We start from the raw sequence: 16,557 nt of genomic DNA, 5'->3' as shown, positions 1-16,557 counted from the left end.
GTAGAAATCAAATCCCAATTACGGAAACAGTTTAAAGCAATGATGAAGAGGAAAAGGACCTAGTGAGCGTCTTAACATGTCCTACATAAATATTGATTAAACTCTGGGTTAATTGAAAAGTCAGGGTCCATTAACAAAATAACAACGTGTATTTCTTTGTGATCCTTCTGCGTTGTCTGTGAGTGAATCGGGGATATTTATTCAGTATTTATTCAGCACTAATTCTCAGTTTGCTGAGAGCTCATGGAATCATGGCATGAGCTTATTGGAATTCTTTTCATAGACACAGAGAGACTTGCCCAAGAACGGGCACTATGAGAAAGTTAGTCAGCCCTGACTCAGAATAATAAGTATGAACATGTGACAGATGCCATTGTGTGCTCAGAGTAAGGCTTCCCGACACATTTTTCACATACACGTGGGTCGTTTTGTTTCAGAGAGTTGTGTGCTGTTTCCAGCTCTTATCAGATTTCCTCACTTTTAACAATGGTGAAGAGATGCCCTCTCTCTAAATCCACAGTAAAACACAAGGAAGGCTGTGTTCACAATTAACCCCAAGCCGGGTTTTTGATTTATATGTCTGTGTGAATTCCTGCCCCTGCCTCTGTCTCTCTGTCTCTGTCTCTCTGTCTCTGTGTGTGTGTGTGTGTGTGTGTGTGTGTCTAAGTGAGTGAAGGGAGAGTCTAGGGCAAATCTAGAGAGATAATCTTGAAAGACAAGTTTATTCATTAATGACATCATAAAGATTGTATTTTTCTCTTGGTTAATAAACTATTTGTTCAGCGGCTGCTGTACTCCAGCCAGGTCTAGTCATGTCGTTTCTCGGAAAAGATCTGAAGCAACTGGTAATTGAAATGATAATAATCATTTGATCTATTTGAGAATAACACTCATCTCCAAAGTTGTCTATTCTAGGAAGCCTTATTTGGTCAAAATGTTGCCAAATTCCATTTGTGTTCATGTGGAGACTAATATACCATGATACTTAATTATTTTCCAGAACATTCTAAATGCTTTCCCTGGTATGCCCCCTCCTCCATCCCAGAAGCTGTTCCCATATGCTTTGAAACAATACCCAGCCTGGATTTTTTTTTTAATTCTGACATTTCATAATCATCATGTAATAGCTATAAATGCAGGACGAGCAGAGGTCTTCTATTTCAAGAAGTTGATGAAATGGTAGAGTTGATTGTGGGTGAAATCAGCTCCTGCAAATGGCTTTTTTTTTTTTAATGTGCCCCACAGCTTATAAAGTCTTGAGGTATTTTCTTGAGAAGAGGGCAAAACACAATTTCCACTTTGTCTGCCTTTACGAGAAGTTCATATTTGATCAAGATAAGAGAGGGGATCCCATTACCCAGTCTTGGGTTCCATTCTTGAGAGAGTTCTTGTGACTGTTCTTTTTAACAACCTTCCTTTTCTCAGAAGCAGTCCTGAACCAGACAAGGAAAAGCAAAATTTACCTCTTACCTTAAAACATTCAACAGAACAAAACTGAGTCCTTCTTACTGTGTAAACATCATTTTAATAAAACTCTTTTTGTTTGAGTTGGAACAGTGCCGGGGGAGTGGTTAGGGTGTGTGTGTGTGTGTACTGTGTGGTTGTGTGTGGGGGGTGCTTCGTGTGTAAGGTGTGTATGTGTGTATATTGTGTGTGGTGTATGTATAGAGGAGTGTGTGTGTGTGTGTGTGTGTGTGTGTGTCTGTGGTGGAGAAGGTAGGGAAGAGAGAGTTGTATTTAACAGCAAAATTAGCCAAATTCGGTCGTGAATTCCTTTTCTGTCTAATAGTTCAGAGACATCTTCCTGTTGTTCTTTTGTCAGAACTATTTTGAAATTTTTCTGTAAGCTTTAGGGGTTTTTCACAGCTAAGCCTTCTTCAGAAATGTTCAGTCAGAGAAAGAGAAAGAGTCAGCTCAAGTTAAACTGTCAAACGCTTCCAATCAATTCATTTAGAACCCAGGGAGAGGGATCCCTAAGTCTTTTCCAGAGAATCTCTGGGCCAGGCCCCCCCCCCCTCTTTGTTCCTCATAGAGATAGCCACGAAATATCTTGCTGGGCTAATTCTGAGGCAGAAAACTTGTTTCCTGGAAGCAATTAGAGATGCTTAAAATTCAAATTTATGATCCTTGGGAGGAACCGAAGCTTCAACGACTTTTCTTAGATTCAAAGGCGTTCTCACCGCCCTCCCACCCCTTCCCCCCCATATGTATTAAAAGAGAGAGAGAGAAAAAGTACACTCATTTCTCAGCTTGCAAAGTTTTTCAGAAACACGAGAATGTGTAAGTTGCTTTCAGTGGGAAGCACATAACATTTATGGAGTATTTCTTTGGGGATTACATCACAGTTTTATTTAATTTTTTTAGGACAAAAGTTAAATTCAATATTTGTGTATAAGCCAAGGGAAAATGTACCATAAACATAGGAATTTGGGGGTGAGTCAGAGTTCCAAGAATTCTAGATTTACTTAGGCCATTTATATGAAGACAGGCTAACCATTAGTCATCCAACTTTACTTTTTTTTTTTTTTCGTTTGCAATTAATTGCACCTAAAAATTAGCTTTCACCCAAGGAGTTAGATTGGTATATGGGGCTTTGTGTCTAGCATTAAAAATGCCTGTTAGAATTACTGTCTCCTGATTCTGGGAACCTTCTAACACACAGCAAACACATCATATAAATTACTCTTTAAATAAAGAGGCTTGGAAAGACACTGAGCTGAAATGAGGTCCCTGGGCTCTTCTCCTCCGAAAAGCTACACATAATATGCTTGTCCAAGGTTAGACCATTTGCTGGAAGGTGAGGCTGGACTCTTGGCATCCAGGGAGGCTTGGCTAAGAATGAATCACTTTTTTTTGTTTTGTTTTCCAAACCCAGAATAACATTTTCTGTTCTTCTCTACCTCCTGTAGGATGAGGTCATCGCTGTCTCTGAAAAGGTGATTGTTAAATTAGAGGACCTTGTCAAATGGGCGCATTCTGATTTCTCCAAGTGGAGGTGTGGGCTCCGAGCCACTCCAGTGAAAACTGAGGCCTTTGGGAGAAACGGACAGAAGGAGGCTCTGCTCAGGTACAGGCAGTCAACCCTCAACAGTGGGCTCAACTTCAAAGATGTTCTCAAGGAAAAAGCTGATCTCGGTAAGCACGGCTCCTGCTTCTACGTTCAATGTGTGGGGATGTGCAGTGAGCTACATCCACCCTGTCCATTATCCTGGAACCCCTTACTATCAATAGATCTACATGAAATGAAGTAAGAACTATGTATGAAGGAAGATGCAATATGTAAGAGCTATATATTATTTTAGAGTTATATAGCATAATTATATGTTGCAGGGCTGGAGAGCTGGCTCAATGTTAGTTAAGAACAATGTCGTTCTTTTAGAAACTGTCAGTTCAGTTTCTAGCACCTGTACCAAGCAGCTCCAAGCCCCCTGAAAACTCATCTTTAGGGACATCAGATGCCTCAGGCCTCTGAGGGTGCCTGCACTCATGTGCACATGCCACCCGTATGTGCACGTATCACACATATACACACACACTTTTAAAAATAATAAAAATGAGTCCTGAGAATATATTATATATCCTGTATATAATTATCTATTAGGGTCTAGAGAGATGGTTCAGATAGGAAAATGCTTGCCTTAGGACCGAAGTGTGATCCCCAAGGCCCATATTACGAAGCCAGTCACAATGGTACAAGTGTGTAATCCCAGAACTGGGGATTCTGAGATGGGAGGATCGCTGAGGCTATCCCAAATAACCAAATAGATGAGTTCCAGGCCAGTGGGGAACAAAAGCCAAGATGTGTGGCTTCTAAGGAATAATACTAAATGCTATCTTCTGACCTCCACAGGTAGACACATGCACAGAAGCAGAGCAGACCTAGAAATGCACACACAAAGAATTATATCTTATAAAATTACATATTATATAACAGTATAGTATGTGATTTTTTATTAAAATTATAAGTATGGATATTACATATGTGTATATATGACTGATTTATCCTAATGGGGCCCAAGACTAAGAATTGGACAATGCCAGCTGGGCGTGGTGGCGCACACCTTTAATCCCAGCACTCGGGAGGCAGAGGCAGGCGGATGGATTTCTGAGTTCAAGGCCAGCCTGGTCTACAGAGTGAGTTCCAGGACAGCCAGGGCTATACAGAGAAATCCTGTCTCAAAAAAAAAAAAAAAACAAAAAACAAAAAACAAATAAACAAACAAACAAAAAGAATTGGAAACTGCCTGGGCAGGAGAGGAAACGTGTGAGCTGTTGTATTATTGGGTCTCTCTTGTGTAAAGTCCCTTACTGGGTGACATAGCATGTGATCTCAAATAATGGTTTATGTGCCTTCAAGACTTAATTAGGGTTAATCGTGAATTAGCAGAGACTTACAATATTTGCTGTAGCTTGGTAATAAGACAAGTAGGATTTCAAGTCAGAATCTCAGGTACGTAGCAGCCTGAAGCAACATGGTGATTCATTCACTTCTGGGGTAATAGAATAAGCAAGAAACTACTGGGGTGGGTGTTCTTGGCTTTTCCTCCCTCCCATCTGTGTTTATCCCTCTTTCTCCTACAAAGGAGTGTCTGGACTTTAGATTTCTTTTCTCTCCCGCTTTGGAGTGTTTTGGCCATATCTGAACATCAGCTCTGCCCCTCAGCTGTGTGACCTTACGTAAATATGTATGGTCTAATCTTCCATCCTCCCATACAAATAAGGACATGAGAGGCCTCACACTGCGAAGGCATTCTCCTGCTTCAGCAGTCGCTCCTCCTGAAACCATGTGACCCTGTCCACCCTTTGTCTGGACTTGTTTGTACCCTCAGTGGCCTTCATGGCTGGACTCTTCTGGTGTTGCTCAAGACCAAAGCTATTGACCTCTGCTTTAGACTGCTTGTTTCCTCTTCATGCAAAGAGGAACTTCGTTTTTTAACACAGAAGCATCTTTTCTTTCATTAGTCCATAGTGCTGATTTTCAGGGGCCTGGTTGATGCCTTAATGTGACAACTTCCTGGTTTTTCTGTTTTGTTTTGTTTTGTTTTTAAACCTAGAACTTAGCTTTTACAAGAAACCCTGACGATTTTTTTTAACAGACATAGACTGAATAACACCAGGGAACTGACTCTCTTTCATGTGATTCTGGTTTGTGGTGAGGCGTGCTGTTTGAGCAATAGCGTCGAGACCATCCTGCCGTTTCTATCAACTGTTGCCTGGCAGTTCTTTGATAGATGTCGGACAGTGGCATTTCAGACCCACAGCCCTCTTGTCATGTGCGCCATTATAGAAAATTATTAAGGCAGCATTCTTTCTTCTCGGCTGAGGAATTTTTAAAAATAGTCTTTACGTATTTCCTGTTCACACAGGCCCAGTTTTATCAACCCACCCTGACTACTTTTATGATGTGTGAAAATGTTGACTAGCAGTGAATCTGCTGGGTCACCTTCTTCCAGTGTGACCACTGTTGTGTCTCCATTTGCTTGCTTTTACCTTAACATTAAAACCTTTGTCTGACTCTTTTTTTTTCTTCCTTGAGTTATGGAATATAGCGTTACTAATAAAACATTAAACAGGAAACCCGTGGGGGACAAAAGGCTATGTAAATGGTTAAGCTTGATGTCACACATGTAAACAAGAGTATTTATAGCAGGGTTGTTTTGTGTTTCTTTTTTGTTGTTGTTGTTTTTTTGAGACAGGCTTTCTCTGTATAGTTGTTTTGTGTTTCAAGGGGATAGTTTATTAATGAGCACACACATACACACACAGCCCTTTAAAAAAAAAGTCCATAATCTTTGTGGTTCCCACCCCCACCCTCCCTCCCTCCCCTCACCTCATGTGGTTCCAGAAGAAACAGGTTTGCCTAACTATTCAAAGCCCTTGCTGATGGTTTGGTCTTGAAAATGCAGATTAGTGGCTTTGAAAGCAAATGGCATCATTTAGATTTACTAAGGAGTACCAGGTTAACGGCTAAGTGCCGCTGCCCTGCCTGAGAATCTTCTCTGTGGGGCTGAGATGAAGCCCACGAGTGTAGACTGATAGAAGGCTTCCCAGATGGTTTGGAGTGTGTGTGTCTGTCTGTCAGTCTGTCTGTCATTTGGGACCCTTTTGTGGGGTTAGCTTGGGAAGGGAGATACCCAACAGGAGATTGATGGAGAGACCCTCTAGGCGAACAAGAGAGACCACATACCTTTTCTTTTTTTAAATGGGAGGTACCCCTTTAAGGACAGAATGTAGGGCCTTGAAATTCTACTGGGTTGGTATGAACTGTGGGGAATTTGAGACAAATAGCTTTCGTAATTGGAATGCACGCTGTGTTGTAATAATGTGCAAAGAGAAACAAAAACTTTCCTTAATGTAATGAGTTTCCATTATCTGTTCTGATCTAAAGTTTGTGAATCTGCATTGTTGGGCTTTAGACTGGGGACTTTTAGACCAGGAACACTGCGGATGTTCTTGGCCGTGCACTGTCCAGTCCCAGAGATTGCCCGACTCTCCTTCTCTGGCTGTCACATCAAAGGATTGTTTTGGCCTTTTTTTTTTTTTTTTTTTTTTTACCTCAGTTTTCTCTTTCTCACTCAATCTCAGTCTCTCTGTGTCTCTCTGTTCCTTCCTGTTTCTGTCTCTGGCTTTCTCTGTGTGCCTCTATCTCTCTGTGTGTTTCTCTGTCTCTTTCTCTGTGCTTCTATAGCTCTGTCTCTGTGTGCCTGTCTCTATCTCTGTCTCCGTTTCTCTCTCTCCCTCTCTCTGAATCTCTCTCTGCCACACCAAAACCACCTCCAATACCACACTGTCAGTGGAAGCTCTCAGCTCGCAGGGCCTTTTCTTCTGTAGATCCTTCCTCATTGTTCTCATCAAAGAAAGATGAACTTTTGAGATTGCTTATGGACCCTGCCGCTAGCCCGGAAGCTAGCAAAGAATGGAAAAACTCACCTCTCCGTGGAGAAAGTCAAACTTTTGAGTGTGCTATTTTTTTTTTAAAGCCCAGTTCCTCTAGCCTGTTAAAAAAACATCAATAATAACGAAAGAATTAGGTTGACTCTCAAAGGCAGATTTTTTTTTTTTTGATAATATAAAACCCAGCTAAATGAAAGTGCTTCTCTTGCTCAGAGTTAGTAAGTTTCCTCTTATGCCAGTTTGTGTCATTTCCCGTCTCTCTGTGAATAGTGAAAGAACAGAATTAAAACAACACAAATGTGTGTCTGGCAACAAATTAAACTGCACAAAGGGAAACTCTCCCAGTGGCCACTCCAACTCTCCTCACCAGCCTGGCCTGGTTTGCTGGTGGCGGTGTTGTTGTTTTTTTGGTTTTTTGTTTTGTTTTGTTTTGTTTTTGTTTCCTTTAAATCACCTTTCCCTTGAGGGCAGCCTGTTTGTTTTTTTTAAAAAACCTTCCAGAGTCTTCATTTAAGACTCTTCAATGGCTGCTGACACAACTACAGATGCAGCTAGTGAAAAGGCTAATCATTAAAACAATCAACATTTCTTCCACGTGATGCAGCACATTTATTGTGCCCCCCCCCCCTTTAAAAAGCAAGTTCCGCAGGAGACCAGCAACCAACTGGGCCTCTCCTGGGGTGGGGGTTACTTCTTCAGCCCATCTCACCCTGGAGGGTGGTTGGTTTGTTTGTTTGTTTGTTTGTTTTTATGCTGTTTTTCAAGTGAAGAAACATCTCTGTGTGGGAACAGAAGGGTTAAGGGATGTGTTATTCATAAGCATAACGAACACAAAACCTGTTCTTCCAGAAGAAGCAGACTGATTAAATCATTCACGACGCAAGCCTCTAGTTATTTATTTTTGTCTTCAGAATTACAGTCCTTAGCTTTGTAATAAAGTGGACCTGATGCCCATATTTGGTGTGGCACTTGAGAGTCGTCAAATGAAGACTTATTTCATTTTACAAAAATTTTAGCAACTTAGGAATATAAATACTATCCGTTAAACATAGCAAAGTTGCATTTTTTATTCCTTGGGCTATCGTTTGGGGGGGAAAATCAAATTATTTTATACAACACTGTTTCTCACAGAGTTCCTTTAAGTGAGGTATGAAAGCCACAGTGTAAGCTTTATTGGCCTATAAATATGTCATTATAGTTGGACTACATTTATATGCTTCGGATTGTTGTTTAAGCCAAGAAAATATGTCTCTACAGGTTGATTTTTTTTTTTTTTTTATTGAAACCCTTTGAGGCATACAGCAAAATGTGTTTTAGGCCAAGGTTATTAAAACAGCATTTTCTTCCTTTCCCCCCTTTTTGTAATAGACTCGATGTCAATTACCATACTGCTAACTGCGGATGGGCAGTTATGAATGGGTCTCGTCTCTAAGTATGTCTTTAGAGGAAAAATATTAAAAAGAGGGGAGGAGAAGGAAAGGAGAATGGGGAAAGGGGAGAGGGGAGCTCTGGGAGGTGAGGAAGGAGTCGGGAAGCTGAAAGCTAGGTGTAAAGTAAATGAATGAATGAATGAATGAATGAATGAATGAATGAAACAAATCAGGAAGGCTGAATGAATGAGAGAGAACGAGAGCAAGAGAGCGAGAGAGATAGATGGAGAGGGAGAGAGAGAAATATAAATGAAAAAAAAAAGAATTTAATGTCCCCTAACTGTCTACTTGGGCAGAGAGTGACCTCCCCTTCCCTTGCCCCTGTAGGGGCTTCCTCTATACTTTGGGTAGTGGATGGAACTGAGCATGCGCTGTGCGGAGGCTGTTCCCTCTACCTAAAGATCTGCTGCTCTCTGGAAAACCCCTGAGTTCAGCACATGCTCCTGCCTTCAGGTTCTTTGTTGTTAAAATGAATAATAATATACACCTGGCTTTCGGCTGTTGGATTTGGGAGGAGACCAAGCCAGGACGGACTCCTCGGGGCTTCCGGAGTGTTTGTAACCCTGGAGTCTAAGTTACTTTTGTTCAGTGTTAGCGTAATCAGATGAAGGTGTGTCTGATCAGGAGCTATGCGGAACCATGCGAGCACCTTGGTTTGTTTCTGATATCCCTAATCACAGTTTCTCCGGACAAGGAGTAGGGTTTCTCTCCACATTGCCTCTCCCAATAGAAGACACACCAAAGTGTACATATATCTCCTATGTATAAATTATATATTTATATATCATATAAATATATATAATATAATGCTCCTGTTTATCTTTAATCTAGCCACAAACCTATCAATGTAATGTACTATATATGGTTACTCATTGTATTATTTACATACGTAAACTGACAATATTACACATAGTAATACCTAATATATAATCTGCAATTGAGATATATGACACATGTGCATGCTTTTCTTTATATTATAAATCACACAACTGGTATTAAAACAAGCTGAGCCATCCATTGCCAGTTATAAACGGAAACTTTCGGGTTCTTTGTTAAAAATTGACTGCAGTTGTTGATTAGAAATTCTTGAGGCCTGGTATTACAAATGGTTCTTTGTAAGTCACCTCTGAGTATGGAGTGTCCGGTGGCTTCCTGGAGTACTCAAGGCAACGGCTTTTACTTTTTTCTATAAAGAAAGGGCTTGAGAGTTTCCCATTTGAAACACATTAAGAATGTGAGTTGTCTAATCAACTCATTAGGACTGGTGGCTCCTCATTAAGAACCCCCCAACCCCTTCTTCTTTCTTCTCTCTCTTCTTGTAGGAAGGGGTCTTCTGGAAATGCCGTCTGAATGTGTTGTGGGTTGTCCTGGTGCTGTTTGTATTTTGATGTTAATTCTGCTGCCCCCACTGAGAAGTGGACCTGTACTCAGGTGATCTCACTAAACCTTCTCTCCATTCTGACTGATCCAATAGAGGCTAGAACTGATGACTGGGTAGTGTAAGGCAAAGGTGGGACTGGAGGAGAGAGAGAGCAAGAGGAGGTGGAAGGAGGATGGAGCAGAGCCAGATGACCCAGAGAAGCTGCAAGTAGCAAGGGATCTCATAGCTGGGGAATGAATTAGTATAGTGATAGATCTGCCCGATCTAGGTATGTTGCTTATAAGTATAATAACTGGTTGTGTGTTTTTTATATGGGCTTATTGGGATAAGAAATTACCCCAGCAGAATGTGTTATATTTTCAGTTGCTTAGCTGAACTGTTTCCAACTGAAACGTGAGAGTTTTCTTAGATGATATATGTTTGCAATATTATATTGGTGAATAATTTGAGAAGCCCTACAGGACCGCTTTGGCCTTTCTACTGTCCTTACTTTCAAACTAGAAAGACCCCTCTGGGGGATTCTCCTATGAGGGTTTGACAGCAGTCTGGGTTGACTTTGATTCCTTACAGACTCTGATCATAGAGCAGTTAATCCCGGAGAAGCATGCTGCTACAGTGTCATTATGGCTCTTCCAGGAGCTGCCTCTTGACATTGTAGAGTGATAATCCAGAAGCCCTTTAGGTTAAAGTTGGAAAGTCCTGAGTTCAAGTCCAACCTGGACTCAGAGTGAATTCAAGGGCAGTCTGAGCTATATAGGAAGATTCTGTCTCACTAAAGGAAATGAAGGGGCTGGCAAGATGGCTCAGCAAGTCAAGGGGCTTTGCTGCCAAGCCCGACGAGCTAAGTTGAATATGGAATATGGTGGAGGGAACTGACTCCCACATTGTCTAATGTATACACACACACATACCCCAAATAAGTAAGTTTTATAAATTAATGCATTCCAACATGCATAAATCAACAACCAAGATGTTCAGAATATTATCTAAGAATAACCAGAACCCCACAAACTAGCAATTCAAAAGGGAAGGGAGAAAATGACTTTTTATTTTATTAGAAATCAAAAATTCAACTTTACTCTCTCACTAAATAGTTGAAGTTATCCTGAAGCTGTGACGGAAAGGACCAATAAATAGTTTTCCAATAAGAAATATTCATTTATGTTTCCTGAACCCAGCTGGGAAGGAAGTCTTTGCCAAGTCTCCTAGTGTCTGAGTTGATTGACAGGCATTGGTTGCCTCTGCTTTCCACACACACTGCCATCCCATATGGAGCGCAGTCCTGTCCAAGATCCTTCTGTTCGGAATTCCCATGGACCTGAAAGGTCTCCAAAATGGTCTACGTTGATACATCCTTTGAAGATGGGCAGCCGAATAGAGAGAAAGTCTAAGCCTGGGAGTTTCTTAGTTTGAGAAGCAGGAAAAAAAGGTGACATTAGAATATCAAGAATTCTGTCTTCCCTTATGAAGTCTAACACAGAAACAAGGAGTGGGGTACCATTTTGGAGTTCTTGGTGAGGTTGTCCAGGTGGAAGAGGTTGGTCCAGTTAACATTTCTTCCTGCTTCTGTTCTGACCATCTTTAGAGTTCTCGCTCTATTTAGCTAAACAACCCCAAATGTTTTCAATTCTTTCTCCGGATGTGGTTTTTGAGCTTCTTCACCATCCTGGTTATTCATTTGAGGATGCATCTCCAGTGTTTATATTACGGTGGTTTATTCATTTATATTGTGAGGTACTGCTTTGCTAAGAATCCTTCAGCCAGAGTCAAAGTGGCTTCCAGGGATAGAAAGACCGCAGTCCGTTCATCACGTATGGTCAGATTTCCAACAGCTGGCTATGCTCTGCTGTTTCCAGAGATGCTGTGACCCTAGTGAGGTTTAGTTCTCAGTCTTGACTTTTCTACACCTCTGAGACATAAACATTATTTCTCCACCACCACCTCCTCCTCTCGTTTACTGCCCACTTTTGAGTTGATTCTTCTTTCTATGTAATGCCAAGTGCAGGCTGTTACTTAATAAACATCACTATTTATGAATACTCAATATGCCGTTTGGGAAATGTTGCCGGTGGGGCTGTGCCTTTCCAACAGCTGGCGTCCCTGTAATGGCACACCACAAAGTGTAAGGTGTGACCTAGATACTCTGGGTTTTACCTAGGTAAGGATCCATGTGTGACGGGCAGCCCCACCTCTGGCTTTATTTCACCTACTTCAACAGAGCCATCGGAGTGTGGTGGTCCTCTTCGTCTTACCAAGCACGGCAGGTTTAGCTCACACCAACCACCCTTCTGAATTCTGATGTCCTTGTGTTTGCATTTTGTCCAACCTGTCGGCATTTCTGGGTTTTACTTGTCACTGGTACCTTTTCACGAATCAAATTCTTTGTGGCTATTTCTCCCGTAAAACCACAATGGGGAAGGAAACCAGCTCGTATTTTTGTTCAGGCTTCATTCGTGAGACATGGTAGTTTCACAATGACTGTCTGTGGAATGGTCAGCTGATGGGAAAATGAAAGAAAGATTCGGCTGTCCTTGAACTCCCATCTCCTGGACTCCCTTTGTCTCTTCTACCTACTTTGGGGAGACCCTTGGCTTCATAAGAGCTCATACATCTCCAGGATGAAAGACAAACCTCCAAACTGGGAGTGGTGATTGCCAGTTCCCTTTGGTGACAGCATTTTTTAGTCTTGTCTCTAGGACAAATGTATGGGAAGATAGATCTATTTGGCTCCTGGTTTCAGAGGGTTAGATCCATCTTCAGTTCACTCCCTTTGGCAATGACATCACAGTCAACCAGGAAGCAGAAGGCCAAACAGGAAGCGGCCAAAGACAGTGCAACCCCAGGATATGTCCCTATGATCTATGATCTATGTCTTCTATCTCATCCCTACCTCCTTGAAATTCCCACAGCCTCCTAAAATAAATGCCAAGTCTGGGGACCAAACACTGAACCAAGGTCCTCTATGGGACAGTTCATATTCAGTTCATGATGGAATCCAGTTGGCCTACCGTAATCTGTTAAACATCTCTTGAATAAGAAATGCAATCCTGACCCTTCTTCAGGTACTTTTTTTTTTTTTTTTTTTTTGAGGTTTGACTCAACCTTGCTCTTAGTTCCATTCTGTAAAATGTCTTTCAAGTCATGATGCTTCCTTTCAGCCTCTTGTGTCTAGCCACTGCGTGTGTCCACGATAGATCTCTATCACAGTCCTTGCTATCTTAGAATCCAAAACACAGGCCGGGCGTGGTAGCACACGCCTTTAATCCCAGCACTTGGGAGGCAGAGGTAGGCAGATTTCTGTGTTCAAGGCCAGCCTGGTCTACAAAGTGAGTTCCAGGACAACCTGGGCTATGCAGAGAAACCCTGTCTCAAAAACAAAAAAATACAAAACAAAAGAATCCAAAACACGCCTGACCCGCAGGTGACTTGACATGAGGCCATACTTGAGCTCAGCATTTAGTCTTAACCGGACGTGGTGGCGCCTGCCTTTAATCCCAGCACTCAGGAGGCAGAGGCAGGCAGATTTCTGAGTTCGAGACCAGCCTGGTCTACAAAGTGAGTTCCAGGACAGCCAGGGCTATACAGAGAAACCCTGTCTCAGAAATAAAAAACAAACAAACAAAAAACCCAAAAAAACCCAAACAGTATTTAGTCTTAATATGCTTTAAGACCGACGTCGATTCTTTTAAACAGCTCCTGTATCCTTCAAAGTGCTTTCAATGGGAGACTTTCTTGCAAAACATGTGTTTCTCGAAATGTCAAAGATTCCCTTCCCAACTTTCCTCTGACATTATGTAGTTAAGGCTGTGTGGTTCCTGCAGGTTGCGGCAATGGAAGACTGAAATTTGGGCTTTTAGCCCATATTAATAAATATATTTATTTAGGACAGGTCTGAACAGAAGTGGATTTTCAAAGGTTTTGCAAAGTGCTTTGTGCACAGTGGGGCTAAACAAACATAGCTGTCTGTGTGAGCTTTCCTCTTCTCTCTCTCTCTCTCTCTGGATGCCTCTATTTACACCATATTGGTAGGAAGTGCTAATTTCTTTCATTCCTAAAAATCCCTGGTCTGTGCATGTTCTTTCTGTGAGTCTCCTCCACCACTTATATCTTTAATAATTTATACTGTACATTTTTATACTTTTGAATTCTTTGTCAATAGCCACCCCTTTACTTGATAAATCCACCACTACTGGATAACACACAAAGGTTGAAGGGATACCTCTAATAAACTGTAACTCCAGCCTGTGTTTTTTAAAAAGTCATTTGAGTTGTTTCTGTGGTCATTTTGGGGACATGTAGGTAAAATAGCTGATTTTCTTTCCATGTCCAGGTACGTCCTCCGGCATTTACACGGGTGCATCTCTGTAGATGCGCAGGGATTGGTACTCAGACGCCCCCCCCGCCCCCTCATTCAAAATGTACTCTTTGGGAGCCCACCTCCATACTGGATTTTATAGAGAATGATGTAACTATAGCTTTGTGACGCAATCCACTTTTATCTGGCTGAGGAGTGACTCTCTGTTGAGGTGCTTGGTTTCTGGTTCTCACCCGCTCTGTGCTCTTCATAGCTGTTTACGAATTTGCAGAGGGGAATCTGCAGCTCCCCTGCACACGGGGACTGTTAAACCAGCCGGTGCTTTTTCCTTATCTAACCCTGTCCCTGCCTGTGTAAACTGCAACCCTGACCACTCCCCACCCTCCCAAATTCTCCAAGGCGCTTTTGACTTGCTTCTGCCTCTCTACTGTAGGAATGCCCCTTTGGAGAGCTGTATAGGGGGGATGGGGGGGGGGGAGAAGGAATGCTCCCTGGCTCCTGCAACCCTTGGTTCTTTGAGTTCGTGATCATTTGCCTCACCTGATTGGGCTCTAATCACATGGAGTAGTCTCTACCACCTTGCAGAGCACCTAAGTGTATGCAGATGCCTCTGCCTTATCTTCCCAGGAACTATCTGAGCTCTGCAAGGTTGGGCCCCGGACTTCAAAGCTGTATCTAGCAGGCTGAGCAAACATTTGGCTTTTATAATCAGCCCCTCCTGAAATCTCTCCTTTCAGTCCACCTGAGCAGTCTATGTACATTCAAAGGTTGATTCGTATTTGTTACTGCACTTCCCGACACACCCTGTCTTAGAGGGGAGGGGGCTGGGGGAGGAGGGGAGGGCTATCTCGCTGGGGTATTTGACTGCGAACTTTTGGGAAAGGGAGGCTAATTAGTAATCAAATATCTGTCGCTCATTTTGGAAAAACTTTTTCGAGAAAGCTCTTAAAGGCAATCCAGGTGATCTGAGGATCAGTGGTGGCATTAATGTGTGTGTGTGTGTGTGAGAGAGAGACAAACTTTACATAGTAATACTGGCACTTGCTAATGTCTCTATTACTCAAGGGAATATTTATCTTGCTACAGATTTATAGCAGAGACATAAAGGGTTCAAGTTTGTAAACAAGTCCAGACTGAACTCGCCCTGCATTATCTTTTTTTTTTTTTTTTAATTAGCAGCCAGTGTGTAACCTGCCTTTTTTATTTATTTATTTTTCTTTTTTTAGGTGGCAGGTTATTAAGGAGATGACTTTAGCTGCTCATGTAATGTTTCTTTTCCTAGGCAACTGGCCCGATGTAATTCTCAGCTCCCTTAAAATGGTTCCTTACTAATGGTTGAAGAACACAGGCCCCACCTTCCAACAACCCAGTCAATTCCTTTGGCTCACAAAGACAGCATTCTATTAGGCCCTGCTGAAACAAAGCTCTGGGCCTGGCCTACTCTCTCCATAAGAAATAAAACATTGTTTTCATAGTAGTGCTGATAATAAGGGAGAGTTCAAAGCGTGATGAAAACATATACTTTTCTAGTAGAGAAAAAAAAAAAACAAACCTCTGGTGACCTGGCTAATTTACCCGTCATGTGATGGCTATGTGTATAAATACAGGCTTTTTCACGTATGGAACCTGCGTGCCTTTCATCCTTTTCTTCTTCGGTTCTTTAAAGATGACAATGTCCATTTCGTTCTCATTGTTCTGTATCTGTGTTTTCCATCAAAGATTTGGCAGAATGGGCAGATACGAAGTAGCTTCTTTCCGAGAACTGTGCGGAACCACCTCCTCCCCACCGCCCCTCCCTGGGGTAGATCTTTTTAAAACCAGACTGGTATTGCATTCTTTGTTTCACACAATATAAGGTCCTGACATTTTAAGTGCACCTTGATTGCTTATCTGGAAAGCAAGGTCAACAATCCGGGTGTCACGGGACTGGGGGAGGATCTGGCTAGCCTTCTGTGTTGAAGGCACCAGCACACAGTAGGTGCAGTTAGCTAATGATACCAGTTTCCGTTTGTGTTTCCTTCAGAAAAACAAACCTTGGAAACTGCTGTTTCCTCCCCTCTCCCCAAGCCCAGCAGAAGGTTTTGAGTAAAAAGTATGTGAAGACATTAATAGGTAACAGCAGTGAGCGGTTTAATTCTTAACTCCCAGACACCAGGTTATCTATTACAAGGCATTGAGACAGACTTGGGACTGCATGAGCCATACCCGACTCTAAGGACCACAGAAAACCTTCAGAGTTCTTTTGAAGTGCTTTTTAATATGTTTTGAATCTTCTGATTCTAAAATTTACCCCAGTAGGCGTTGCCCTGCCAGCCACCTGCCTTGACCTTTCTCTGACCCCTCTTTGATCAGAATGAGCAGTGATCCTACTTGGTCAGGATCCTGAGCCTGAGCGTACTCACTTATCACTGAGTGTTTCTCTTCAAGAGAACAGACCGTTCCTGGGCTTTGGTGGATTGCTGTATGGGTTACTGTGAGAATAAGCTTGTGGGCCAGTGATGAGACATAGTTGCAGCAGAAAATCTCGCATCCATGAC

At 42.1% G+C, this 16,557-nt stretch overlaps 1 protein-coding gene across 2 annotated transcripts in view; it reads left to right on the top strand.

Moving 5' to 3' along the window:
* Positions 1–16,557, top strand: part of Arid5b (AT-rich interaction domain 5B) — a 183,429-nt gene that overhangs the window by 30,148 nt on the left and 136,724 nt on the right. For both annotated transcript variants that reach the window (XM_021173683.3, XM_029482611.2), the window contains one exon: positions 2,910–3,135. In XM_021173683.3, the coding sequence (XP_021029342.1) occupies positions 2,910–3,135 (226 nt within the window). The remainder of the gene's footprint in view (positions 1–2,909; positions 3,136–16,557) is intronic.

The sequence above is a fragment of the Mus caroli genome, unplaced genomic scaffold, assembly GCF_978045245.1.
Source record: "Mus caroli unplaced genomic scaffold, Mus_caroli_1 scaffold_9, whole genome shotgun sequence".
NCBI lineage: Eukaryota > Metazoa > Chordata > Mammalia > Rodentia > Muridae > Mus > Mus caroli.
The sequence above is the reverse complement of the archived record's forward strand: the minus strand, read 5'-3'. Positions and strand labels throughout refer to the sequence as shown.